At 49.5% G+C, this 27,862-nt stretch overlaps 1 protein-coding gene and 1 long non-coding RNA gene across 2 annotated transcripts; one reads left to right on the top strand and one right to left on the bottom strand.

Moving 5' to 3' along the window:
• Positions 1 to 866: 866 nt before the first annotated feature.
• On the bottom strand, positions 867 to 4,166 carry LOC144366555 (uncharacterized). Its single transcript, XR_013425610.1, has 2 exons — positions 2,065 to 4,166; positions 867 to 1,190 (listed from the first exon to the last, which is right to left on the bottom strand). It is a non-coding gene; the product is annotated as an uncharacterized LOC144366555 (long non-coding RNA).
• A 7-nt stretch (positions 4,167 to 4,173) lies between these two features.
• Positions 4,174 to 27,836, top strand: Tmem271 (transmembrane protein 271). The gene is made up of 3 exons (XM_078020780.1): positions 4,174 to 5,822; positions 26,396 to 26,500; positions 27,738 to 27,836. The coding sequence occupies exon 1, from the start codon at positions 4,225 to 4,227 to the stop codon at positions 5,347 to 5,349; it is 1,125 nt and encodes a 374-aa protein (XP_077876906.1). The 5' UTR covers positions 4,174 to 4,224; the 3' UTR covers positions 5,350 to 5,822; positions 26,396 to 26,500; positions 27,738 to 27,836.
• The last annotated feature ends 26 nt before the right edge of the window (positions 27,837 to 27,862 follow it).

Here is a 27,862-nt window from a genome sequence, read left to right as displayed (position 1 = left end):
TCTCTGAGCACCGGCCGCTATGGTAGCAAAAGAGTCCTTGGACAGCCTGCCAGCTGTGGGAGTTTCCCAGAGATGCCTACTGCCCTGCTGTGAGTAGCAGCTCAACAGCAGCCATTCCTGGTGGGCATGGTAGTGAATGAGTTCAGTTATTGCACTAGTGCTGCGTTTGACTGCTCATCTCCAGAACTCATGTGCTGGATACCTAATCCCACCCCCTGCAGTTTCCTGTGTGCCAACAGCGTCTAGGAGGTGATGGAGTTGCATGGGCTCTGTTGCACTGACCATCCCTGGCTAGTGGGTTGCTCTGAGAGTGGCTCTGTTTTATAACACTCTAGCCTACTTGCTCTGTGTCCTTGTGATGCCCTCCACATGCCACAACCCAGGAGGAAGAACCTCACAACTGGCCCCTGTGCTTGCCCTTCCTAGCTCCAGAACTTTGAGCTATGTGAACTTCTATTCTGCAGCATTCAATTATAGCAAAAGAAAATCTTCTGAGACAGCCAGTTAAAAAAAAAAAAAAAAGGATGCAGCCACAGACATGATGGAGCAGGCCTGTAATCCCAACGGCTTGGGGGGCCAAGGCAGGAGGATTGTGAGTTCAAAGCCAGCCTTAGCAACAGTGAGGTGCTAAGCAACTCAGTGAGACCCTGTCTCTAAATAAAATACAAATTAGAGGTGGGATATGGCTCAGTAGTTGAGTGCCCCTGAGATCAATCCCTGGTACAAAAAAAAAAAAAAGATGCAAATTCTAAAAGTTAAGTGATAGATTAGAAAAAATAATCAATTGAAATCAATATTATGGGAGACTGAATTTTAAGTGCTAATAAATGTGAATATTAAAACAAGATTTAAAGGTGATCACAAAATGTTCTTTACTTATCACATCTTTATTAGTGTTGTACTCACATATGGAAACATGATTGTTTTAAGAATGTTGCCTGAGTTTCTAGACCTTATCTTTAAGTGGGGCAGGGATGTCTTCCCCGGAGAAGGTGGCTGCCAGGACTGCAGAAGGCTCTGTGTGAACTTGCAGGGCAGCGCTGGCTCTGTGACTGTAACAACTCCTCCTTCCCCAGCAGTCTGGAGGGAAGTTATCTCCCACTACTGTGGTGCTTCTCCCCAGAACCAGCATCTCCTTGACCCCCGATCTCCAAATCACTCTGCTGGCTGCAGCTGCTGTGGGGTCCTCTCTGCTGGGGAAAGATGTGACAGTGCACAGGGTGATGAGAAGGAGAGGAGCTTTGCTGGGGAAGGCTGCCAGAAAGCTCTAAGATTGTGTACAGGTTGGCTCCAATTTCTACCCCTGGTTTTAGGTGTCAGAAACGAGGTTGAGTGTGGAGGGGTGTTTGAGGGGTCTCTGTGACTGTGACAGAAACCCTGAAAGAAAGCTCTGCACATCTGGGACCAGGACTGTCCTCCCGTCTTTGCCTACATAGTGTCCCCCACTGGGGAAGATGGTGACCTCTGTCACAAGCCCGGAAGGGACTGTGCATGTGGGGAACCTGTGGCTGCAGTACCTGTGACACTGGAAGGAGGAAAGGACCTTTCCAGCCTACCCAGGCTCCAGGCAGGGCTCCTCCACACAAAAACAGGGTGTCCCTGGGCTCAGGATAAAACTGAACTCCTGTCTCAGCCTAAAGACGCATCTCAATGGAATACCTGCTGCCTGTGGTCTGCAGCTTTTCTGTGAGTGCCGCTCTCCTGGGGGCCTTTGCTTCTGCTGCCCAAGCTCCTCCTCCAAGCCCCTCCCCACCCCAATACAGAGGTGCCCTGCACCGCTATGAGCTATGTGCTGTCAGGGGCAGACCCACCTGCAAACTTATTGACCCGTGCAGACCAGGTGAAACTAAATCCTGATGTGTGTTTGGACCCTGTCTCTGCTGAAACCCAATCTGAAGAGAAAGACATATTTGGACCACAGGGAAATGCTGCAATATGGGGGCCACCTACCAGGGACTTGGAAGGGCAAAAAGGCAATTGGAGGAGTAGGGAAAAGGCCAACAGAGCCACTGACTCCACCAGTGAGTTTAAGAAACCGGGAGGTGGTCCACGGGCTGGAAGTACCTAGTGAGGGGAGAAACTCCACCGGAGGTACTGCCCTCTGCGGGGTCTGACGACAGGAGCTCTCCCCGCACAACCCCAGCCTGGTCTCTAGCTCCTGAAGAACGCAGCCCACCCCTTCAGCGAGGGAGGCAGCGGCCAGCAGTTTCTTCTTTCTTTGGCCGGTAGGCTGCGCCATCCCCACGTCCGGAGCACAGAAGTGGCTCCATTCACCGGCGGTGGTGGCAAACGTCGTTTCCCTGGAAACCGCAGTAACCGCTGGGAGTCGGAAGCTTCGTTCACGCGCGTGGGCGCCACGACCCTCATACAAGCTGGCTCACATGCGGCCCTCCCCAAACTCACACCCCGCTTACGCAGGCCGAATCGCCATGCCTGTTTTCTGGCTAGTCACCCTGCAGAGGCGCGGGACCCACTGGCTGCTATTCCAAAATGTGCATTCCCTGCTACAGAGAAAACAGCTCGTTCTCCTCGCAGCTAGGGATCTGAAGTGAACCCCATGCAGATGTCCAGGGAGCACAGGAAGGCCTTCACATGTTTTCCCATTGGGCGGGTGGTTTCGGCGAGGCGTGGGCAAGGGCCCTTTGCATAGCCTCAGACCACGTGGGTGCGGCTTCTCATTGCGCAGGCTTCCCGCCCACCAGGAGCCCTGGACCCTTTAGGACCAGGAAGCACGCACTGGACTATGCCTCTGGCAGCCGGAACCTGCGGAGCCAGTGTCTGGCGCGCAGGCGCGTCCTTGAGCACTCCCAACAGCACCCCGGGTCCTCCCCAGCCCGGCCACGGGTTCTGCCACCGCATCCAGTGGGGTCTCAGACGCTGCGCAGGCGGCCTGAGTCACCAGCACCAGGGACAGAGAAGCAGCTCAACTGGAGCTCCAGAGGGTTTGGGTCCTAGGAAGCTCGGGACCGGCCCACGGCGCCCTCCAGTTTTTCCGCACCTGAGAGGCGATTTGCCGCCCCACCCACTTTACGCAGGTCCAATCAATTCACCTGAGCCCGCGACTGCGGAAATTTCGTGCCTGATCCGCAGACTGGACCCAAACCCAAACAGATTCACCCGTTGTTTTCCCCATGACTTTACCCCAGCTCCGCTCTGTGGCTGGTCCTACAGGCTACCCAGATCGCACACAGGGCAAACCGCAAACAACATGAACAACACACCCGCATTGCACATATAACACAGCACACTGCAAACCGCACACACAACATAGTACTGCACATTGCACACACTACACCCCTCACAACACACCTCACACAACACACACGCAACCCGCAATACACCACAACGGACAGCCTCACAACCGTAACACCCCCTCACACGTACTGAATACATGACACACAACACGGCACACGCACTGCGCACTGCACACACGACACGACATCCCACATAGACAACATCCCCAAATGCACACACCCCATACATATCCCTCACACACAAAGCACACCGCACACACTCCCCTTCATCCGCACATGCCAGCACTTCCCAGAGATCCAGACTCCGTCCTGCAATCCCCGAGCAGCCCCTCAGCACCTAGGCTCCCCTCACCGTTTCCCAGCGCCCTCAGCTAACTTCTTCTGGCCGAGGGTGGGCGTGGAGAGCGGTCGGGCGGGGTGGATAGGGAGGTGCGATCTTAGGCACTAAAAGGTGGGAGGTGCTGGAGGTGGGGCCCCGGGGGTCTGGGAGAGAAAGGCCGTTGAGGGGTGGCGCTCCCAAAACGGCGGGCGCTGGATTGGGCATCAGCAGGGGGAGGGCAGAAAAGCTAAGACTAGGCGGCAAGAGGCGCCTCTTCTTGGGCGGGGCAGAGGGGCGTCCTGGGGGCGGCCGGGGGCTGGAGCGAGTGGAGGGGGGCGGCGCCAGGGCGAGGCGCTCGGGGCCGCGGGCAGGTGGGGGGGCACGCGTCCGGGAGGGACGCCAAGGGCTGGGGAGGGGGCGCGCGCGCCCTGCGGTGCTCGGCGCCGCCTCGGTTCCCGGCGCGGGGTCGCGGCGGCGGCGGGAGGCGGAGGATGCGGGCTCCGGCGGCGGCGGCGCGGGCCAGGGAGGACGCGGGAGGATGAGGAGGAGGCCGGCGGTCCGGCCGCGCGGCGCCGGGAGGAGGCGCAGGCGGCGGGGGCGGCGGCGGGCGGCGGCGGGCGCGCGGGGTGCGGGCCGGCTCGGGCGCGGAGGATGAAGTGGAGCGTCCGCGGGGCCTGCGCCGCGCTTTCCTCCTGCCTGCTGCTCGCCTGCGCACTCAGCGCCGCCGCCGTCGGCCTTAAGTGCTTCTCGCTGGGCTCGGAGCTGCGCGGGGAGCCGTTCCGACTGGGGGCCGCAGCCGGCGCCTTCTACTCGGGGCTGCTGCTGGCTGCCGGCCTTTCACTGCTCGGCGCCGCCCTGCTCTGCTGCGGGCCCCGGGACGCGCCCCTCGCCGGGCCGGGACCGGCGCCAGGCCCGGGGATAGGGGTTCCCGCGGCTCCCGAGGGCGCTCCGGAGGCTGCCCCCGGCGAGGCGGGGGCGGCGGCCGGGCCCCCGGGACCGGTGAACAGCCAGAACCTGCTGCTGCTGGGCGTGCTTGTCTTCATGCTCGGGGTCCTGAGCGCCTTTGCGGGCGCAGTGATCGACGGCGACACGGTGTCCCTGGTGGAACGCAAGTACTCCCATTACTGCCTGCCCCCGCGCTCGCCGGCCGCGGCCCCCAGCCCCGCAGCCGCGGCCCCGGGTCCGGCCCCAGGAGCGCCGCGCTCCCGCAGCACCCTGGACAGCGCCACGTCTGCCAAGTGCCGCCAGCTGAAGGACTACCAGCGCGGCCTGGTGCTCTCTACCATCTTCAACTCGCTCGAGTGTCTGCTGGGCCTGCTTAGCCTTCTGCTGGTCAAGAACTACAAGTCGTCGCAGGCCCGGAGGGGTCGGCGCGGCCGGCGGAGGGCAGGTCGGGCCCTGGCGCGGCCCCGTGGCATCCCTGGGCTCCGTGCGCAGCCGCCATCCTCCCGTGCGCGGCGGGGACGACGGGGTCGGCGGGGACGACGGCTGCAGCAGCGGCCGAGTGAGGCCTCCATCCTGTCCCCTGAGGAGTCCGACTTTGCCGCCCCTGGGGACTGCGCGGGCTTCGCGGCTCACCACGCAGTGTCCTACATTAACGTGGGCGTCTTCCACGCATTCGACGAGGCGGGCGTGGAGGTGTGCTGCGGCGGACACCCATCGGTGGAGCTGCCCGGGTACGCGCCCTCGGATCCCGACCTCAACGCCTCCTACCCGTACTGTTGCCGACCGCCCTTCGAGGCGGCGCGCCCCTGGGAGCCGAGGCGGGCCTGCTGAACCCCAGGCTGGGTCCCAGCGCTCGCGCCTCCCGCAAGAGCCCAGGGGAGGGTCCCAAGCCAGGCCTCGAGGGCGTAACAGCTCCGTGACCACTGGACGGTCCTCTGATGTTATCGTTTCTGTGTCCAGGACGTTTCTCTTCTCTGTGTCGTTCGTATCCGGATTCCATTTAAAGTTTACAAGAAATGTTTTGGGTCGGCTCGCCAACTGCACTTCTCTTTGGCATCGGTTCCCTGGGTGGCGCTGAGGTCCCAGGTCGAGGGGCAAGAACAGAGCGCGCAGCTAGCGTGATTTCCTGTGAGGACCTAGGCTGAGCGACAGACAAAAGCCAAGGTCCTGTAGGAACTCAAGGAGGAGTGCCGTCTGGCAGCAAAACTGCGACCCCACGTGCCTGCTTCAGCCGACACTTTCTTACTGTAAAGCTCTCCATAAACAGTGACTATGTTTGGTATATTTATTGCAATTTGAAGTTGGTGAGTTCCTTTATTAAATTAATTGCTATGTTATTGGAGAATGTTCATCAACTTGGAATTAGAGGGTGTCTACACGTAAATGAGCATGGGGAGGAAGGGCAGAATTGGGTCGGATTCGTTAAGTTTGAACCTGTGTTCTGCCAGCTGGTCCTCTCTGTCCGCCCTGTCTCTGAGCTAACTCGCTGAGTGTGCAGACACTGACACCAGACCCTTTCATTTCTGTTTTTGGAAACTGGCTGTGTGGTTTCTACTGCAAAGCAGTAGAATTTATTTTTGGTTAATACATATGAACAATCTAATCCTATTTTGGAGAATCACAGTCATAGTTTTTCTGCAAAGATAATTTTCCTGTAAACTCATTACTCTGGTAATTTTGAATATTATAGCATTTCATCTGAAATATACCCCTTAAATAGCCTTAATGAATGTGAAGGTCATACTTTTAAACAACTAGGATATGTGTGTGTGTGTGTGTGTGTGTGTGTGTGTGTGTGTGTGCATGTTTGCACACTGTGGAATGAGCTTCATATGATGGCGGAATGTGTGTCCATCCTTCTGGGGGGCTGGTTCCTAGTCTTGGAAAAAGGTTATCCGACTTCCTTGTGCCTGGAATCCTAGGGCCGAGCCAGGGAGTTGACTGATCAGCTGGGAGCAGAGTCCCAGCCTGATCCCCAAAGGTGTGTGTCCTCTGCAGATGGGAGTGGAGGACAGTGTACTCTGCTGTGTGGGCACCAGCACAAAGCACTTGGAGTGAGGGGAGTCAGGGAGATTGTGTAATATCTTCATGGTGTGCAGTAGTCCACTCTGTGAAAAAGTTGGAATTTAAGGATGGTGTGTAGTTACTTGGTGCAGGCTCTGGGGTTGAACCTCTCCTCAGTCCTCAGGTGCCCTGCCCAGAGCTCCCCTGAACTCCTGGTGACCCAGCCCCCTGTCCCATCTGGGAGCTTGCTGGGCTGCCCTGACCTGTTCCCACTCAGTGGGCTTATTATGGAGTGCAAGCCTGTCCCACTAATGCTCAGACAGTTCCTGTGAGACGTGGGGTTCTTCTCAAGAGGTAACAAGTCCAGCGCTCACCTTGCTGTATTGAAGCTGCCCCAGGAGTAGAAATGACTTATGGCCATCTTACTGGGGTCCCACCTACAGGGCACTGCCCGTATCAGGCTTTTGCTGTCTTGGGGGCAGTGGGAGCAAGAGGGTTCAGTCTGACTTGCTGGTCCTACTGCTGGTCTATTAGGTCCCTCCTGCCCCAGGATAAGTAGCCTTCTGACCATTGGCCTAAGCAGAAATGTCACAAGTGCAGCACAAAGTGACCTAAACCACCTCATATCTACTTAATTCAAATCCACAGGGCAGGTATTTTCCTCTGGGAACAGAGGCTTCCTGAGGCAGCCAGGCCCCTCCACCTGCTGGGTGAGCACTGGGTGTTCCTGGGCAAACCAGTGGATGTGAAATCAGCCTCTACCCTTTGTTTTCTGAGCTGTTTCGTTTTACACACTTTATACAGCTCAAAATGTCAAATGCCTTATGGATCTTTTGCTATCAGTTTGGTCTCTAAGGCTTCAGGCTTTCCTTGGGGTAAAACAGAAGGCCAAGGGTGGGGAAGGCAGGGCCTGTGGCCAGGGGCTGACACAGAAGGGAATCAGGTGTGTCCTGGGGTAGCAGGGGAACCTGGGGTGCAGGAGGGAGGGGATTTCCCCAGCCTCAGGTGAGCTAGCCTCTTCCCAACCACCAGCACACCAGGTGGCGGTTTAAGACTGAGCTTCCCAATTCCAGATGCAGTAAGTTTCACTTTTACAGAGTTGGATAGGAGATGTGAAGTATCGAGGTTTCATTTTTAGGGTTAACTAGAGAAAACAGAATCCCACTCTCTGTAAACTCAGATTGTCACAAAGATGAGCTCTCAGGGAAGGAGTGGAGGGTATGGAAGCCACTTGTCTCCTGATTAGATTAACTTCCTGTTGCCCCTCCACACTCGACTCCTGGCCATAGGTTTTACACATGTTCATTCTGCTTTTCTGGAATGTTCAGTTAGCCACTCAGAAGTGAATTGTGCTACCTAGAAAATAAGGTCAGCTTTTGACCTTTCTTCTATTGAGTCTTATTCTGCTTCCTGCCAGGAGTTTATTAGGATGATGAGATGCCAAAATTAAACAAACACATTCTAGCATCTTTTAGGAGGCTGAAGGTGGAGGTTGTAAGTTATTATTTTATGGTAAAGATGTGATTTGGTTCAGCAGGAGTTCATTGTGAATATGGCTGGGGTTTAGTTTAAAGGGATTCTTCATGATGCTGTGTACCAAGTTGGGCAGTGAAGTCGCCTGACAAGTTGTGTTTTCTTAGGCTCAACAAACCTTCAGATATCTGGGTTTTCATGCCCTTCCATGGTCAGAGGGGGCAGGCAGGTGGGTTTTTCTTCCCTGGGTGCCTTTAACCTGAGCCACAAAACTGAGCTTTTGACTGAAAATTCAATTAAACAATCATTTAATTTGAAAAATTAGTCAGATGGTTGATTGTTGTGAATTTCAAAGACTTACGACTGAGGCTGGACCCCTGGCCAGGTCTTTGATGCAGTGCAGGAGCAACTGCGAGCAAACACACACACACATGCACGCGTGTGCCTACCACCACCAGCACATGTGCTCGTGCACATCCTCGTGCGCAGCACAGATGCACACAAAGACACATGCACATAGACACACAGGCACACAGAATGAGCACATGTGTGTGCACACACATGGTCTTCTGGGCAGTGTCTGAGAGCCAGGCCAGCAGCTCTGCCAGGGGAACCCAAGTGGAACCCACTCAGGGCATGTAAGCTGACCTTGCTGCTCTGTGGCTTCACATGCAGGATGAGCCTAAGGGGAGCCACTCCAGGGCCCCAGCAGTTGTTGAGCTACTGGCCATATCTGGAGGGGCAGGCAAGTGGGGCTGGGCAGGGAGGGTGGGAGGTGGGGGCAGGCAGGTGGAAAACTCCCATCTGTGTCAGTACAGCTCAGTGATTCATGGCAGCAGGTATGTTGGGGTCCAGGTAAGAAGAAGGCTGCCAGGCTGTATCCCAGACTCTCTGCAGGTGTGCCACTGGGACATTGCTAGGACTCTGGTGCTGACCCACTCTGCACCTACTTGCATCCTCCAAGGGCCTGGCACCTATGCGAGTGGGCAAAGGTGACGGTCCTGTAGTGCCCTCCAGGTCAGGATCACTCCAATATATGTTTTCTCACTGAGATAGGAAAGTAGGGAATGGTAGAGACCTGAGAAAGTGAGCTCTGCCACTGAGCAGGCACCAACCACGTGTAGACCTGTGTCCCTTCCTCTTGTCTGAGATAGACACAGCAACCTGATGTGAACAGGTTTAATTTCCTGTTGACTCAGTGTCTTGGCCTAATTTGCTGTCTTGTAGTACTGTAACCAACAGAAAAAAACACCAACAAAATGGAAAACAAAATTTAAATTAGTAAAATAGAGCACACCAATCTTGTGCCTCTGCTTGAACCCTCCTGAGCAGTCCTTGGGTGACAGGAGGAGCCTGGTGGTCCTGCAGCAGACTTGCTCCTGACAGTGGTCTGTGAGCCTCTGCCTTTTGAGGCACTAGAGGAACCCTCTTACATGCAGCTTCCCCGGAGAGTCCCTGATTGATGCACATTTCGCCTTTTTGTCAGCCTTTGGTCCTCAACGGAACGTCACTGTCAGACCAATAAAATGTTTTGAAAACATAGTATACTTCACAAGATTCGTGCTTTTCTGGCTACTGTCCTGTTTGTGACTGACTGTGTGGCAGAAAGTGGCCAACTGCCCAGCGTGCTGAAGGTGGGATGTGGAAGGGGAGCAGGCTTCTTTGGGCCTTTTCTGGTTCTCCCTCAGTGGTGCTGGGCACCTGGTTGCCCTGCCCTGGACCACTGGCAGCTGTCCTCTCACCCTCCAGGCCTTGCAGCACCTGCTGACTGCCACGGAGCAGGCTTTGCCTTTCCCTTTGATGTGATGCTAATTCCCTGCTGATCTCACTTATTGTCACTTGCCAGGCCACTTGATGAAACATTACCTGAAACATATCAAGTCATGTGACCTTACTGAGAAGCATTCAAGAAGGAGAGGAACCAACCTTCCAGCTTTTATGCAAATGATCTAGGAATGGGGAGGAGCCAACAAAGGCTACCCTGTGGTAGGAAGAGGTGGGAGGCAGGAGTTGGAATGCAGGTGCTGGGATGCAGGAGGTGGGAGGCAGAGGGTGGGATGCAGGAGGTGGGATGTAAGAGGTGGGAGGCAGGAGGTGGAGGCAGGAGGTAGGAAGCAGGAGATGGGATGTAAGAGGTGGGAGGCAGGAGGTGGAGGCAGGAGGAAGGAAGCAGGAGGTGGGAGGCAGGTGGTGGGATACAGGTGGTGGGAGGCAGAAGGTGGGATGCAGGAGGTGGAGGCAGGATGTAGGAAGCAGGAGGTAGGAGGCAGGAGGTAGGATGCAAGTGGTGGGATGCAGGAAGTAGGAAGCAGGAGGTGGGATGCAGGTTGTGGGAGGCAAGTGCTGGGAGGTGGGATACAGGAGTTGGGATGCAGGTGCTGCATGCAGGTGCTGGATGCTGGATTTGGGTGCAGAAGGTGAGATTCACAGGGTAGAGTGAACATTGTAGTGTGTACTGTACCCATGTTTTTTTCCCTCTAATTTCAGTTATCCATGGTCAACTTCAGTCTGAAAGTATTAAATGGAAAATTCCAGAGTGATGCAGCCCATAAGTTTCAAATTATGCTTCTTTCTGAGTAGCATGATGAAACCTTGCACCATCCCACTCTTTCCTGCCTGGGACATGAATCATTCCTTTGTCCAGCATATCCCCATGTCCACCCTACCCATCCATTCATCACTCAGTAGCCATCTCAGTTTTCAGATGAACTGTCTGCATCGCAGTGATTGTGTTCCAGGATTAATATTTTACTTAATAATGGCCTCAAAATGTGAGAGTAGTGAAGCTGACAACTGGGACATGTCAAAGAGAAGATGTATAATGCTTTCTTGAAGTGAAAAGGTGAAGAGTTCTTGATTGCAGAAAAGAAAAACATATTCTAAGACCCACAGTAAGAATAAATCTATTCATAAAATTATGAAGAAGGAAATAAATTCCTGCTAGTTTTGATGTTGCACTTCAAACTGCTAAAGTTACGGTGATGATATATGGTAAGAGCTTAATTTAGATGGAAAAGGCATTAAATGTGGGGGTAGAAGACATGAACAGAAAACAACTCCAATCCAGCAGCGAGGTGTTCTGTTCCAGAAAGCATTGAGCTGGCATCAGTACTTCAGGAAGTAATCCCCTGGAAGGAGTGACAGCTAACCATTTACTGAAAGTAAGGGATGTCCAGGTTTGAGCTGAAAATTAGTTACTTTTGTTAATCTCTTACTGCATTTGATTATAAATTTAAATTCATCATATGTATATATAAGAAAATGTGAAAACCACATATTTATGGTTTGGTATCCTTGGAACACATCCTATATACAAGAGGAGAATGCTGTACATTGTGGAATGTCATGGGTGAGATGCAGAGGTAGATATCCAGGTATAATATACATGGTGGGAGGCAGGAGGTAGGAGGCAGGAGGTGAAAGGCAGGAGGTGGGAGGCAGGTGCTTGGATGCAAGAGGTGGGAAGCAGGTGGGGACATGGAGGCAATAGGATGCAGGAGGTTGGAAGCAGGAGGTAAGAGGCAGGAGGCGGGAGGCAGGAGGTGGGATGCAGGAAGTAGGAAACAGGAGGTGGGATGCAGGAGGAGGGAGGTAGGAGATGGGATGCAGGAGGTGGGATGCAGGAGGTGGGGTGCAGGAGGTGGGATGCAGGATGTGGGATGCAGGGTGAGGGAGGCAGGAGGTGGGATGCAGGTGGTGGGATGCAGGAAGTGGGAGGCAGGAGATGGGATGCAGGAAGTGGGATGCAGAGTGAGGGAGGCAGGAGGTGGGATGCAGGAAGTGGGATGCAGGTGGTGGGATGCAGGAAGTGGGATGCAGGTGATGGGATGCAGGAGGAGGGAGGCAGGAGGAGGGATGCAGGAGGTGGGATGCAGGAGGTGGGATGCAGGAGGAGGAATGCAGGAGGTGGGAGGCAGGAGGAGGGATGCAGGAGGAGGGATGCAGGAGGAGGGAGAAGGAGGAGGGATGCAGGAGGAGGGATGCAGGAGGAGGGAGGCAGAAGGTGGGATGCAGGAGGTGCGAGGCAAGAGGAGGGATGCAGGAGGAGGGATGTAGGAGGTGGGAGGCAGGGGTGGGAGGCAGGAGGAGGGAGATAGGAGGAGGGATGCAGGAGGTGGGATGCATGAGGTGGGAGGTAGAAGGAGGGATACAGGAGGAGGGATGAAGGATGTGGGAGGCAGGAGGTGGGAGACAGGAGGAGGGATGCAGGAGGAGGGATGCAGGAGGTGGGAGGCAGGAGTTGGGATGCAGGAGGTGATATGCAGGTGGAAGAATGCAGGAGGTGGGAAGCAGGTGATGGGAGGCAAAAGGTTGGAGGCAGGGAGTGGAATGCAGGAGGTAGAATGCAGGAGATGATAGGCAGGAAGTGGGATTCAGGTGCTGGGATGTGGAGGTGGGAATCAGGAGATGAGTGTCGGGGGGTGGGATGCTTGCTGCAGGAGGTGGTTGATGGGATGCATGGGGCGAATGGGCCTACCCTGACAAGGCACAGGCTTTCTGAGAGCACATCAATTTATTCATGGTCTGAAATATCTTCATTCTGGCAGCACATAATGTGTTCATTTACCTGAGCGCTCACTGCAGCTGTCCCCGTCTTGAGCAGGAGAGTCGGACTTCTGCTCCCACCGTGTAGGAATGGGCAAAGTGCCCCTCCCCCAGGAAGAACCCTCCCTCTGGCAGGGGTGCTGGAAGGACTCCTGAGACCAGAGGTGCAGGCAGGGAGGAGACTCTCCCGGTGGTGGTTGATGAGTCCAGTGCACGTCAGACAATGGTTGTCCCCAGACTTGAATTGACATGCCAGATGAGGGGTCTAAAAAAGGAAGAAATATTAAAAGCAGTCATATGAGGGGGAAACCTTTCTGAAAATAAATTATGTTTGGCTTAATCGCCATGTTTTCCAGATGGCCACAAATAAATGGAATATTCTGCAGATCAGTGTGTCCATCCCTTGCCTCTCCAGAAGGACCCCTGAGGCCTTCCAGGGACTGCCATTCCATCTAGGCAGGCTCCCTGGGCAGAGGCTTGGGCCAGAGCTGCTCTGGGAGGGCGCTGCCCTAGGCCGGGATGCCTGGAGCCCCCCTCTCACACACCCCCAGCCTCGGGCAGAGCATAAGCTCAGAGGCAGCCCCACCTGTTTATGGTAGGAGGCCCAGGGGAGGTCGCTGTCACTCAGATTCCCAGTCTCCAGATCCCTTGCCACAAGGCTTCCCACATATTTGTCCCCACCCCAGGGGAATAGGGACGACCCTGCAGGAGGGTCTTGGACGCTTGCTGGTGACAGCCCTCTTACTTTGGTAAGCATAACTCAGGTTATTTTTTCCTTAAGTGCGTGACTTCGCGCTCTCCCACACTGAAGCTCACCCGCCACTGCGCGCCCACCCACACATGCTGCTGCTCCTGCTGGCGCCCACTCTCCTTCTCTGCCATCCCTTTCCATTCTTCAAGGCTGAGCTGGGAATGGAAAAGCTCTGCAGCCTCTCTAGGCCCAAGCAGCAGTGCCCTTAGGTGCTTGTCACCAGATAAAGGTGAAGGTACCTCTTACAGAGGACCCTGCAGGAGCCCCTGGGATCTTCCTATGTGGCACGTGTGCCCTGGACATCAGCTCCTCACAGCTAATGGTCGGTAGGGCATACCACTGGGACCCTGTGTGCCAAACCTTGTCCTAAAAACAGTCACTTCCTGGAGGAAGATTGGGCTTAGGGCCTGCCTCTGTGCTCTGTGGTGCTGGCCTGAGTCTTGCTGCATGCACCAGGAGCTCAGTTGCTCTCCTGGAGTCTGAGACAAGGCAGGAGTGACACTCTGCCCTGGGTGGCGTGTGTGGGAGTTTTATAACCCAGACAGCAGGTGGGCAGTGGGACAGACTTGATCTTCCTCCAGACACATCCTGTTGCTGCTGCCTGCTTACTGTCCACCCTTCTGTGCTCAGGGTCCCAAATGCAGCCTTCTCTAAACTCGACATGGTCCTTCTCAGATGACTGGCTGGCCCTAGCCCACCCACCCTGGAGTCCTGCCCTGGGAGTCCTGCACACATCTATCACCAAGCCCTTCATCTCAGCGCTCTCTGCAGAATCATCTCACTCACTGTATTCACCAGAGGCTGTCAGTCATAGCCAGCACTGCCAGATGCCAGGAATGCCAGTGTGCCTGTCTGCAGTGCCTCCCCTAATTTAGGCCCCAACCTGGGATAACTAGAGGAAACAGAGAGCCTTCACCTTCTTTGTCTCATTCAGACCCTGGAAATGCGGACCTATGATGCATGCAGAGCACACTGCCTGTGAACCAGCCATATTTTGCACAATGCAAACCACGTGGGGACAGTGGCTGCTGACCACCAGCCTAGAACAGCCTCTTGCATACAGGCTTCCTGGTTTTGAGTTAGGACGGATGTTGAGCATGTAGTGCATGATGTGACACAGATGCATGCAGCCATTAAAATTCAGACATTCAAAATTCAAAGTTTAATTTTCTTTCCCTCACCTGGTCCATATGTCTTCTATCTTTAAAGATGTAAATAGCCTGAGCTTCCCTGCACCCTTTCCCCACCTGCAGTCACCGCACACCTGATGTGGTGGTGTGCACCGTCCCAGGCCTGTTTCTGGGCTCTGTGTAATTGAGTGTGCCCACACATGGTACCTGGCATTCTTTGCCCATCAAACACATGAGAGTGCAATACACCATATTTCATCTTTTGAATATGCTTTTTGTACTTGACATGCGTTTTCGAGTCTTGTGTGGTACGTGTGACTGACACTGGTCTCTGGCTCACTCCTGATGTAGTGCCTCCCATTGCTTGGTGTCCCCTGTGGAGGGGCTTTCAACACATTTCCTTTTCACTATTATAATTGGTACTGCAGTGAAAATCCATTGCCTGTTGCTATGGTCTGGATGTGGTTTGGGCATGTCCCCCAAAGGTTCCTGTATGGGAAGCTCTGTCCCCAGGGGCAGAAGAAAGAGGTGTGGGAACTTTAAGAGCTGGGGTTAGTGAAAGGTCCTGCGGTCACTGGGGCTCCTTACCCTCAGATGGGGGCTGGCCTCTGTAAGAATATCAAGCCTGGTTCTTCCTGCCTCTTGCTCCTGTCTGGCCAAGAGGGTTCTCCCTCTCACACCCCACCATGATGCCACCTGCTATGTTGGCATGAGGCACAAGAACCCAGCAGATGCTACCCCATATCACCTCCCAAACTGTGAGCCAAGTAACCTGCCTTTTTGTACAAAGCACCCTGCTTCAGGCATTGTGTTACAGCCAAAGAAAACAGTAAGATTTTGCCTTCTAGCTCACCTGGGCCCTAGGCCTAGGTGTGGCTGGGGTATATATACTGGGCTCTGTGGGCACTGCAGAGTTGCAGTGCACAGTGAAGGTTCAACAGTGCAGGTGTATGCTGCTTACACCCATGGGCATAGGGTGCCACCCCCTGCCTCCCAGTGCTGTGCTGCTCTCAGTGCTGGGAGGTGTTGTCTCATCCCTAATTTGCATCCCCACGATTGCTAATAAGTGCCTTTCCTGACTATTCAGCATATTTTGTGCTCCTATCCTCTAGCTTTCAAAAAAATTACTTTTTAAAATTTTGGATTGATTTTTAGGAGTTCATTACCCATGCTCTAGATATCACTTGTGTCTGTCCATTTTCTTTTTTTTAAAGAGAGAGAGAGAGAGAGAGAGAGAGAGAGAGAGAGAGAGAGAGAGAGAATTTTTTAATATTTATTTTTTAGTTTTCGGTGGACACAACATCTTTATTTTATTTTTATGTGGTGTTGAGGATTGAACCCAGCGCCCCATGCATGCTAGGCGAGCGCGTTACCGCTTGAGCCACATCCCCAGCCCTGTCTCTGTCCATTTTCTGTTGCCATAACAGAACAGCTGAGGCTGGGAAGCTTATACACTAGAGAGGTTACATGGCTCCTGATTCTGAAGGCTGGGAAGTCCCAGGTTGCTGGCCAGAGCTGTGGAGCTGAGCCACCCTGGACAGAAGGCAGAAGAACAAGACAGCAAGGAAGGCCATTGTATTAGGGTTCTCTAGGAACAGAATCAACAGGAAGTGTAATTATAAAAGGAGGACTTATTAGGTTGGCTTACACGACCAGAGGCTGGATGGTCCACCATGGCTGTCTGCAGGCTGGAGAGCTGGGAGAACCAGTAGCTGCGCAGTCCAAGAGGCTGAAGCCCCAGAACAAGAGGGATCCACGGTGCTACCCTAGTCTGAGACCAAAGGCTTTTGGACAATCACTGGCAGGGCCCACTTTGAAAGAGTGAAGGAGTGAGAGTCTGATATCCTCAGACAATTGCAGCAGCAATCAAGAACACATTCAAGAAGAATGGAACTTGCAATTATTGCTCTTTCCTTGTTCTTCCAATTTTTGTTCCATCTACACCATTATTCCATTGGTTGGTGCTGCCCACCAGGGAGGGTCTCCATTTCAGTTGGTTATCCCACATGCCAATCATTCCTAGACACACCCTCATTGACACACCCATAAATCTCTTAATCATTGGTAATCTTAATCCAATCAAGTTGACAATTCAAATTGACCATTAAAGCTGTGCTGGCCCTTCCTGGGTCCCATGCCACCGTGCATGGACCTGCAGTAATGGCACTGATCCATCACCTCCAGGAGGTCCTGCTTCCCAGCACTGCTGCTTGGGATGAAGCTTCATGTTCTGCTATAGCACCACTTGCCCCGCAGCAAGTGTCCTCATTTGGCAAGAAGGCATTTGCATTCATTAAGCTGTCCTGTGGGGGCCTGTGTGTTCCAACCATTGCTGAGGAAGTCCTCCTTCCTGAAGATCCTCCCCACAGAATGGCTTCCTCCTGAAGGTCCTTAACCTGAACTCCTTTCTCCTGAAGATCCTCCCCACAATTTTAAGTCAAGCTCATACTGTGGGGTGTATGAGTTTGAAACTGTTGCAGCTCTGCCTGCTGCCCTGCACCACCTCTGGCTCCCTCAGCCAGGCTAGCTGTCTTCCCAAGGCTCCAGTACAGCCTCTCCTGGAGCTGGGGTGTCTGTGGAGAGTGTCGTCACTGAATGTTCTCCTCAGCAGCTCTGAGTTGCTTCCCACTATGGTTTTCTTCCCCTTTCCCTCAACATGAGCAGCTAACTGACAGGATGTCATCCCAGGTTTTGACAGAAGGAAACCATTTCTTCACTGAGCTTCAGGGTGCTGGGAGGTCCAGAGTTTCTTCCTCGTGCCACCATATCCTTGTGTCTCTGGATGTGACCTCTGCAGTCAGTCCTGGGCCTCCTTTCTCTCCTGTCAAGTCCCTGCACACAGCTGCCCTGGGTCTGCCCCAATGTGTCCTCCCTGAGGCCACTGTCCTGTACTTGCCAGAGGACCTACCTCTGTGGGCCAGTCACCTCTGTTCCCTGTTGCCATCCACGCCCCATTCCTCCCTCTGCCAGCAGTGCTGGAGAGGCTGCCTCAGAGTCGAGGCTGCCATCCTGTGCGTCAGAGGTGGGACTGTGGCTGTGGGTTCTGGTCTTTCAATCCCACCTTGGAACGTGAGCAGTGCTCTCAGTGTTTCAGTGAGTGCCTGACTCCCTCAGCTGGCTTTCAAGGCAACCCTTCACCCTGGAACTGCAGGGTCGGTTCTGGAGGGCCATCTTATTTTATTTCTCCAGTGATTCTCTGTTCTGCATGGTTGGACTCCTGCTACTGGAAGCCTGGACTCTGGGTCTCAACTCTCCATTCTCTTTGTTATTTTCTCTTATTTTCCTGCATCTATCTTTTTTTCTGCCTAATGTTCCCCAGAAGCCTATGTTCTGAAGGCTTTGTACCCAGGGTGGCAGTGCTAGGAGGAGGTGGGACCTGTTGGGTGGTCTGTGGTCACTAGGGCTACTCTTGAAAGGACCATGGGGCCCTGGCTCCCTCATAGGCTCCTGTATGTGCCAGCCATGAGGCAAGAAGCTTTGCTCCCCCCTGGGCTCCTGCTGTGATGGGCCAACTCTCCAAAGGACCAAAGCCATGGATCCAACAGAAACCTCTAAAATCAAAACCACTAAAATTGTGAGTCAGAATAAACCTTTTCTCTTACCAGCTGATTATCTTAGGCATTGCATTATAGTGACGGAGAGCTGACTAAAGCAGAAAACTCATACCAGGAAGTGGGGCCTTGTGATTACTATATGCCTGATGCTGTGGAAGAGCCTTTAGAACTGGTTTTCAGGAGGAATTTAGAAAAGTTGGAAGGAGTGAATTAGAGAAAGCCTGCAATGCTGCTATCAGAGCTTTATCAAGAGTCTGGTGGAGGGCTCCTAAGACCAGAATGCTGATAGTAATATGAACAGCAGAGGCCAAATTCCTGAGATTTCAGATGGAAGTGAGGATTCCATTGGGAACTGGATTGGGAAGGCCACCTGCATTGCACCATGGCAAAGAACTTGACTGTATTTGTCCATGTCCTGAGACTTCATGGGAGGCTAAGCTTTAGAGTGACAGGTTTTGAGGGGATTCAAGATGGCTGACTAGAGGGAGGCTGCATTTCCAGTTGCTCCATGGCTGGGGATTCCAGCAGGGAGAGTACTGCTTCTCAGTTAGGTGGGTGAAAGAGGGAATTCACTCAAATTCAATATCGGACAGTCAGTCTCTTAGAGACTCAGAAATTTGGTGCATTAAACAAAGAACAAGAAAGAGCACATTGGGGGCAGGGTGCAGTGGCACATGTCTGTAATCCCAGAGGTTCAGGAGGCTGAGGCAGGAGGATCATGAGTTCAAAGCCAGCCTCAGCAAAAGAGAGACCCTGTCTCTAGATAAAATACAGAAAAGGGCTGGGGATGTGGCTCAGTGGTTAGTGCCCCTGAGTTCGATGCCCAGTACCCCACCCCCTCAAATAAGAAAGAGCACATTGGGGCCAAGCTGTTGCAGCAGCAGCAAGGCTGGTTCACCAAGGTGAGGGAAAACATGGAGAGAAGCACAATGGACAGATCTGGCACAGGAAAACCTGAAAATCACATACAGCCTGGACTCAGGGGATCCAGAGGCGGCACAGTAAACTGGTTGGCCAGGCGCCCTGTTTCCCAACCTGCTACAGAGAGTGGAGGCAGGGGCCTCCCTGCAGCTTGCTAAGGGAGCTAGAGCGCGGAGCCAACACTGCCCTGTTGTCCTGGCAAGCGCCACAATGTGGCCTAGGGTGTACCTAGCAGAACACAAGTGACAGGGCACAGAGGAGACTGGACCCAGGGGAGTGCGAGTCAGAAAGGAGGAGAGTGCAGCTCACTTCCCCTTGGAGCCTGGGGGCTGAGCAGCTGAAGAGGGCCAGGAAACCAGACCTGTTGATGGGACATAGCTCAGGGACTAAGCCTGGCAAGACTGCGTCTTGGGCAGTACCATGTGGGACCTGAGAGGGGTGGCTCACCTGTCCCTCAAGTAGAACCCTCAGGAGCTCCAAGATCCAGACTCCCAGCAGAGCCCGGCATCTGTGAAGGCCTAAGGTGGGTTGGTCTAACCTCTCCAGAACAGATACCACCCCAAAGGTCCCAAAGGCTGATTAGTCCTGATCCCTATCACCAGAACTTCCCTTTGGGGACTTGCAGCAGCTGCACCCTGGGAGTGCACTGATCTGGTCTCTTTGGAGAAAACTTCAACTGACAATACTTCTCATCCCATCCTACCTCATACTCAGGAGAAGAGAAGCTAAGAGCTTTACTCTTAGGCTACTCCAACTGGCAGCTCAGTGAGCAACACAAAAAGAGGTAGGGGTTAACAATGTCCAGCCCCTTGCCTGTGCTCTCCTCTCCCTTTCTCTCCATAGCAAATAAGAAACAGAAAGAAGGGCAGTCAGGCATAGGCAGGGACCATCCAATTGTGTCCACCTCAGTAGAGACAAGTCTTTCATTTTTCATAAAGAATTTTTTTCCTTTTTTATTTTATTTATTCATTTTTTAAATTTTTTGGTGTTCTTGCCATGCTGATTGGTTTGCAGACATGCATATATATACATATTTGCTTCTTTTTTTCTAATTTTTAGCACTTTTTACAGTAGCTACTTTTCTTTGTCTTTCAAGAATAGGGCTTTTGGGGTTTTTTAAATTTTGTTTTTGATTGTTTCTACCATTTCTCTTCCTCGCCGGTCTTCTCTCACTAACAGCCATTCTGTTGTTTTCTCTTTCTTGCTCCCTTTACTTTTTTTTTTTCCAATCATCTCCCTCTCCTTCTTTACAGCCATCATTTGTACATCTCTTCTGCATTATTTCCGTTCACATTTTGAACACTCTAAACTTTCTTCTACCCTCCTTCACATTTTTTCTCTTAATGAACTGTATTTTTACCATTATTTCTATTTGCTTTTTGTAATTCCTGCCCTCACCATTTATGTTGTTGCACTTATTAGTTCTGTGGATGACGTCGTTGACACCTGCTGTTTACTTTGTGTGCTAGATTTAGTTCACGACTACTTGTTGCTTTTGTTGTTGTCAACTGCTGACACCATCATTCCTGTTTTTGTGATGATCAGTGTTGTAGATGTCATAGCAGTCACCAGGCATTTATCTTAATGCTGTATATTGTTTGCTTCAGTTGTTACTATTTGTTTCCCCCTTTTCTGTGAGGTGGTGAGAATCTACAGGGATGATACATGTTCCCAGGATAGATATTCTTCTGCTAAACCAAGTCTAGCCAAAAGACAGTAATCTTACTACACACACAAATTAAGCACACTCAAACGTCAGCTATACTTTAATGCAAAGAACATAAGAGACAACCCTCCCAATCTAATGACTAAGCCTCAAGTAGGAATGTTTCTGGGGCACTCCAGGTCCCACTCACAGACATCCACTCCTACAGCAAAATGAGAGAATCAACACAAAGACCATGGATATCATACCTACAAGGGATCTCAATCTAGATTACCCAAGACACTTTGGCAAAAGAAAGCTGTACCCAAAAAAGTATCCCCCCAAGAATGAACGAGAAATCCATCTTAACAGATATATATAAAACCCAACACAGGAATGTAAAAGATGAAAAACCAAGGTAAAATGGTGCCTCCTAAAGTTTATAATTGACTAGAAACTGACTAAAGATATTGAAGTGGAAAAAATATCAGAGAAAGAATTTGAAAGAATGATTGTAAAAATTATCAAGGAACTCTAAGAGAATACAGAATAACTGAATGAATTAAGGAAGTTAGTACAGAATATGAATGAGAAATTTAATAAGGAGATAGAGATATTGAAAATAACCACAGAATTCTTAGAAATTAAAGACACAGTAAATCAAACAAAAAGTTCAGTTGAAAGTCTAATAGAGTAGATCAACAGAATCTCAGAGCTGGAAGACAAAGTGGCTGGCCTTGAACATTCAGACAGTACTGAAGAAAAGAAAATAAGAAACCATGACCAGAAGAACTCTAGGACAATATTAAGAGACCAAATTTAAAAATCATTGGAATTGAAGAGGAGTGTGAGATGCAGGCAAATGGCATAAATAACTTCTTTTGGAAAATTTCCAAACCTTGAGTGTTTCGAGCCGTCCATGGGCTATGGTGTGAGCTATGTCCATTTGAGCATTTGAGGGGACTGTGCGGCATTGCACACTGATTGGGCTGTGTAATGCAAATATGCCTTTTCTTTACTGTGCCTGTGATCCCACACAACACCTGAGATGGGTGTGACTTGCCATGATGGTCTGAACTCTTCAATCAATCAATGTAGGCTGGAAGAATGGAATAAAACAACTATATATTGTTACATTACAGGCAAAGAGAGCCTCAGGCTGAAAGTGAGAGGACGGAAATTGATATATCTTGCAAATGAAGCCTGCAAACAAGCAGGAGTTGTTACTCTCATATTTTACTATTTTGGTCATCTTTTTCACTGCCATGACTAAAAGACCTGACAAGAACAATTTTACAGGAGAAAAAGTTTATTTGGGGACTCATGGTTCCAGAGGTCTCAGTCCCTAGACGGCTGGCTCCATTTCTTAGGGCTCGAGGTAAGGCAGAACATCATTGCGGAAGAATGTGGTAGAGGGAAGCAGCTCACATGCTGATGAGCTGATGAGAGAGAGAGAGAGAGAGAGAGAGAGAGAGAGAGAGAGAGAGAGAGAGAGAGAGAGAGAGAGAGAGACTGAGAGGGAGACTGAGACTGACTCTACTTACCAGATGCAAAATATATACTCCAAAGGCACACCCTCCAATGACCTGCCTCCTCCAGCCACACCCTAACTACCATCAGTTACCACTCAATTAATCCTGTCAGGGGATTGATTCAGTTTAGGTAAGGCTCTTGTTTGTTTTTATGGTGCTGGGGATTGAACCCAGGGCCTTATTAAGGCAAGGCAAGCACTCTACCAACTGAGCTATATCCCCAGCCTTCTTTCTTTCTCTCTCTCTTTCTTTCTTTTTTTTTTTTTAAGAGAGAGAGAGAGAGAGAGAGAGAGAGAGAGAGAGAGAGAGAGAGAGAGAGAGAGAGAGAAGAGAAAGAGAGTCAGAATTTTTTAATATTTATTTTTCATTTTTTTCAGTGGACACAACATCTTTATTTTATTTTATGTGGTGCTGAGGATCGAACCCAGCGCCCTGCGCATGCCAGGGGAGCACGTTACTGCTTGAGCCACATCTCCAGGCCGCCTGCCTGCCTTCCCCTCTCTCTCTCTCTCTCTCTCTCTCTCTCTCTCTCTCTTTCTCTCTCTCTCTCTCGTTCTTTCTTTCTTTCTTTCACTGGAGATTGAACCCACGGTGGGTAAAGCTCTTGTAACACAATAATTTCTCCTCTAAACCTTTTTGCATTGTCTCACAGGAGCTTTTGGGGGACACCTCACATCTAAATTAGAACACTGACAAAACATACTTCAAGCCAAAGTTATTCAGAAGAGACAAAGAAGGTCACTTAATGCCAGTGAAGGGAAAATTCAGGTATAATGATAGTAAATATTTATGCCCCAAATGTTGGTGCACTTAATTGCATAGAAGAGACACAACTTGAATTAAAGACTCAGATAATTCCCAGTACAGTAATACTGGGTGATTTAAACACACCTCTTTCACCAGTAGATAGGTCATCCAGTCATAAATTCAGTAAAGGTTCTTTGGACCTGAAAAATATATATATATAAATTAAATGGATTTAACAGGTATCTATAGAAGAGTTCTTCCAAAAACAGCTGAATATACTGTTTTCTCAGTGGCTCATGAAACATTCTCAAAAATAGACCATATTTCAAGACACAAAGCAACTCTTAGCAAATACAAAAAAATTATATAATTCATTGCATCTTATCATATTATAATGGAACAAAATTAGAAATGAACACCAAAAACCCCCAAGGAAATTATATAAAAACATGGAGATTGAAAAATACGGATGACAGAATAAATAAGGAGAGAAATGAAAAGATTCTTAGAATCAAATAAAAATAGTGATACAACATAGCAGAACTTCTGGGACACTAAGATGGTTGTTCTAAGAGGAAAGTTTATAGTTATGAGTGCCTACATAATAAAATCAGAAAGAGACAAAATAAACAATCTAATTATGAAACTCAAATTATTTGAATAACAATGACAAACCTATTCCAAAACCAGTAAAAGAAAGGAAAAAATTGTGATCAGAGCCAAAAACCATGAAATAGTGAATAAAAAAATACAAAGAATCAATGAAATGAAGAGTTGGTTTTTTGAAAAGATAAACAAAATTGATAAGCTTAGTCAAACAAATCAAAATAAATAGAAAACACAAATTAATAAAATTAGAGATGAAAAAGGAGAAATCACCACAGATATCACAGAAATTCAGAGGATCATCACTGACTATTTTGAAGACTTATAATCCAATAATCAGAAAATCTAGAATAAATGGACACATTTTTAGAAACATGTGACCTGCCAAATTTGAATCAAAATTTAGGAAATCTAAACAGATCAACAACTAACAATGAAATAGAAGCTCTAATAAAAAGTCTTCCAACAAGTAAAGCCAGAACCAGATGCATTCCTACCTGAATTCTATCAGACCTTTAAAGAAGAATTAACACCAATACTCCTCAAATTATTCCATGAAATAGGGATGGAACATTTCCAAATTCATTCTATGAAGCCAGTGTCATGCTCATACCAAAAACAGATAAGGACATATCAAGGAAAGAAAATTACAGACCAATATCACTGAAGAACTTAGATGCAAAAATCCTTAATAAAATTAGCAAATTGTATTCAATAGCATATTAAGAAGATTGTACATCATGACCAAATTGTTTTTATCCCAGGGATGCAATAATGGTTTAACACATGCAAATCAATAAATGTAACATATTACACTGTCGAATCTCAGGACTAAACCAGTCAGGGTCACTCCAAGTGAATTTGGGGAATAAATAAAGACACAGATGCAGAAAGTACCTTATCTTTGGGTTCAGTGATGGCTCCTCAGCTGCAGCTCCCACAGGGGGACAAGACAGGCAAGAAAGAGAACAAGGAGCATGTGCTGAACCCTTTTATTGGGTGAGTGGGATCAACCCCGCCCCCCGCGGGTGACGCCTATATCTGAAGTCAGCTTCATTATCTGAGTCGGGTAATGCCCAAGTTACTGCCACCTGGCACTGCTGTGCCAGACCAGGCAATGATTGGTCAGAACCTGCTGCTTCAGACTTAAGGGCATTTGCATCCAGGGGAGCTCCCAGCATCACACAACTAGACTTAAAGACAAAAATCACTTAGTGATCTCAATAGAAGCAGAGAAAACCTGGACAAAAATTCAGCACCTATTCATGATAAAAACACTGAAGAATCTAGGAGTAGAAGGTGAAAGGAAAGTGACCACGACACTCGGAGCGGAGAGTTTTTATAGCCAAAATCTAATGGGGTCTCTGGGTCTGAAAGCTGCCTTGTTGGCATACAGTGATTGGATCACACAGTAGTTGCTAAGGGTGTATCTTCTGCCTTTAGGCAGACTGGGCAGGGATCAGATGTGGGTTTCTGTTGCACTAGATGGGTGGGTATCGAGTGTTCAGCCTTGAGGCAAACAAGTAATAAGGAACCAGACGGGTGAGGGTCTGGTATTCAGCCCACCCTGAAGCTAACATTTGTTCAGCCTGCCCTACTGAATAAATGATATATCTTAATATTAATATTTGTATTAAGATACTAATATATCTTAATATCATAAAAGCTATATATGAAAAACCCAAAGCCAACATTACAGTGCATGGGGAAAATCTGAGAGCATTTTTTAAAAATCTGCAACAGCCAGGCACAGTGGCACATGCCTGTAATTCCAGGAGCTTGGGAGGCTGGGGCAGGAGGAGCCAGCCTCAGCAACTTAGCAAGGTTCTAATCAAGCCTGTATCAAAAACTTCAAAAAATGTACATAGGATGTGGCTCAGTGGTTAAGCACCCCTAGGTCCAAATCACAGTACCAATAAATAAATAAATAAATTAATTAATTAATTATGTAAATAAATAAAAAATAAAAGCAGGAACAAGACAAGAATATCTGCTCTTACTACTCCTATTCAATATAGTAGTAGAAATTCTAGCCAGAGAAGAAAAGGAAATAATAACAATAAAGATAGGAAAGGTTAGAAATCAAATGATTGCTGTTTGCAGATGATATGATTCTATGCTTACAAAATCCAAAAGGCTCCACCAAAGACTGCTAGAGCTAATAAATAACTTCAGCAAAGTATCAGATTACAAAATCCATGTTAAAAACTCAATAGCTTCTCTATACACCAATAATGAATCTACTGAGAAAGAAACCAGGAAATCAATCCCATTCACATAGTCTGAAATAAATAAAATACCTACTAATAAATCTAACCAGATTTATTTTGATTATTCAGATTTTTATAGAGGTGAAAAGACATCTACAGTGAAAACTATAGAACATGAAAGAAATTGAAGAAGACACAACAAGATGGAAAGACCTCCCATGTTCATGGATAGGAAGAGTTAATATTGTTAAAATGGCCATACAATCAAAAGCAATAGACAGATTCAATGCAATCTCCATCAAAGTATCAGTGACATTCTTCACAGAACTAGAAAAAGCAGTCCTTGGCTGGGTTGTGGTTCAGTGGTAGAGCACTTGCCTCCTATGGGTGAGGCACTGGATTCTGTCCTCAGCACCACATAAAAATAAATAAATAAAATAAAGGTATTGTGTTCATCTACAACTAAAAAATATATTTTTAAAAATTCTTAAAATTTATTTGGAAGAAGAGAAGACCCAGAACAGTCAAAGCAATTCTAAGCCAAAAAAAGCAATGTTGGAGACATCAAATTAGACCACAGAGATACAGTAACAAAACTGCATAAAAACCAGACACACAGACCAGCTGTACAGAGTGTGAAGAGAGCCTCCTGGGCTGCCACCTTGTTGTGCTGCGGTCCTCTTTTCTCCCCAGCTCCTCCTGTGCCTGTCCTGCCATCCTGTCCTGTAAATTTGTCACTTTCTCTTTTGACCTTTACAGAGCTCACAGCTGAGTGTGTCTTGAGTCTCAGGGGAGACTGTGGACATGGGACTTTGGACAGTGCTGGAACAGTCGAGACTTTGGGGGCCCCAGAGCGCAAGCTGGGTGAGTTTGCATGGTGAGATGGACACCAGACTTTGGGGGCCGGGGCACAGTGCTACAGTTTGGATCATGAATGTCCCCAAAAGTCCAAGTGTTAGAGGCTTGAACCCCAAGGAGTTCTGCTGGAAGTGGAGGAGCCTTTAAGAAGTGGACCTCGTGAAATGTCTTCAGGTCAGGGGGATGTGTCGTGGATGAGGACTCTAGAACCCCAGCCCCCTCCTTGCTCTTCTTATTCCTGCAATGAGGTGGGGGTTTTGCTTGGCAGTCACTCCTGCTCCAGACGTGGAGCCGGGTCACAGACCCAAAGATATGGGTCAACTGATCATGGACTGAAACTTCCAAAACTGTGAGCTAAAAGGACTTTTTTTCTCTGGATATTTTAGTTATTTATTATAGTAACAGAAAGTTGCTGAACACTCTAGGACATTTTACACCTTTATATTCCAATCCTTTTGTTAACTGTTAGGTGTGTGTGTGTGTGTGTGTGTGTGTGTGTGGTGCTAGGGATGGAACCCAGGGCCTTGCACATGCAAGGCAAGTGCTCTACCACTGAGCTACACTCCAGTTCTTTTTAACTTTTATTTTGAGATAGGGTATAGCTAAATTGCTGAGGCTGGCCTCCTGCCTCAGCCTCCTAGTAGCTGGGATTACAGGCATGCACTACCATGCCGGGTTATATTTTGGATTAACAACAAATTCTGTTTTGCGGGGCTGGAGTTGTGGCTCAGCGGTAGAGCGCTCGCCTAGCACGTGCGAGGCCCTGGGTTCGATCCTCAATGCCACATAAAAATAAATAATATAAAGGTATTGTGTCCAACTACAACTAAAAAAATACATATTAAAAAAATTCTGTTTTGCTTTCTAAATGACCCTTTTATAAGCAACCTTACCCTTCTGGTGTCACTGAGGATATTCACTACAGGTTTCTAGAAAGTTTCTTTTGTCTTCATTTTCTCGTTTTCTTCCACGTTCCTTCCATTCCCCACCTCTGCCTGGATGTTGGTTTAGAGTTAAGTGGATCCCTGAGAGCCGTGGTGCTAGCTAGGCTGCTCCCTTGGGTTTTCCTATGGATGCTGGGCAGGGAGCCTCTATGATGGAGGTCCTTTTCTTTTCAGTGGGGTAACTACAGATGGTCTCTACTTAAAAACTGGTTGGACTTAGCAAGTTTTAACTTTATGATTGTACAGAACAGACACTCCTTTGGTAGAAACACCCACTTTGAATTTCAATCTCTTCTCAGGCTGGTGACACGGGGTGCCATTCTCTTTCCAGCCAGCGGTGAACACAGAGAAAGGGAACCGACACACTACAGTGAAGTTCAGGGAACCAGATGTAGGTAGGTTCACTGAATGAGTCCATTGGGAT

The sequence above is a fragment of the Ictidomys tridecemlineatus genome, chromosome 9 (genome assembly GCF_052094955.1).
Source record: "Ictidomys tridecemlineatus isolate mIctTri1 chromosome 9, mIctTri1.hap1, whole genome shotgun sequence".
Taxonomy (NCBI): domain Eukaryota; kingdom Metazoa; phylum Chordata; class Mammalia; order Rodentia; family Sciuridae; genus Ictidomys; species Ictidomys tridecemlineatus.
The sequence above is the reverse complement of the archived record's forward strand: the minus strand, read 5'-3'. Positions and strand labels throughout refer to the sequence as shown.

Coding starts and splice junctions, on each gene's coding strand:
- Tmem271 (XM_078020780.1), top strand. CDS start 4,225: ATGAAGTGGAGCGTCCGCGGGGCCTGCGCCGCGCTTTCCTCCTGCCTG.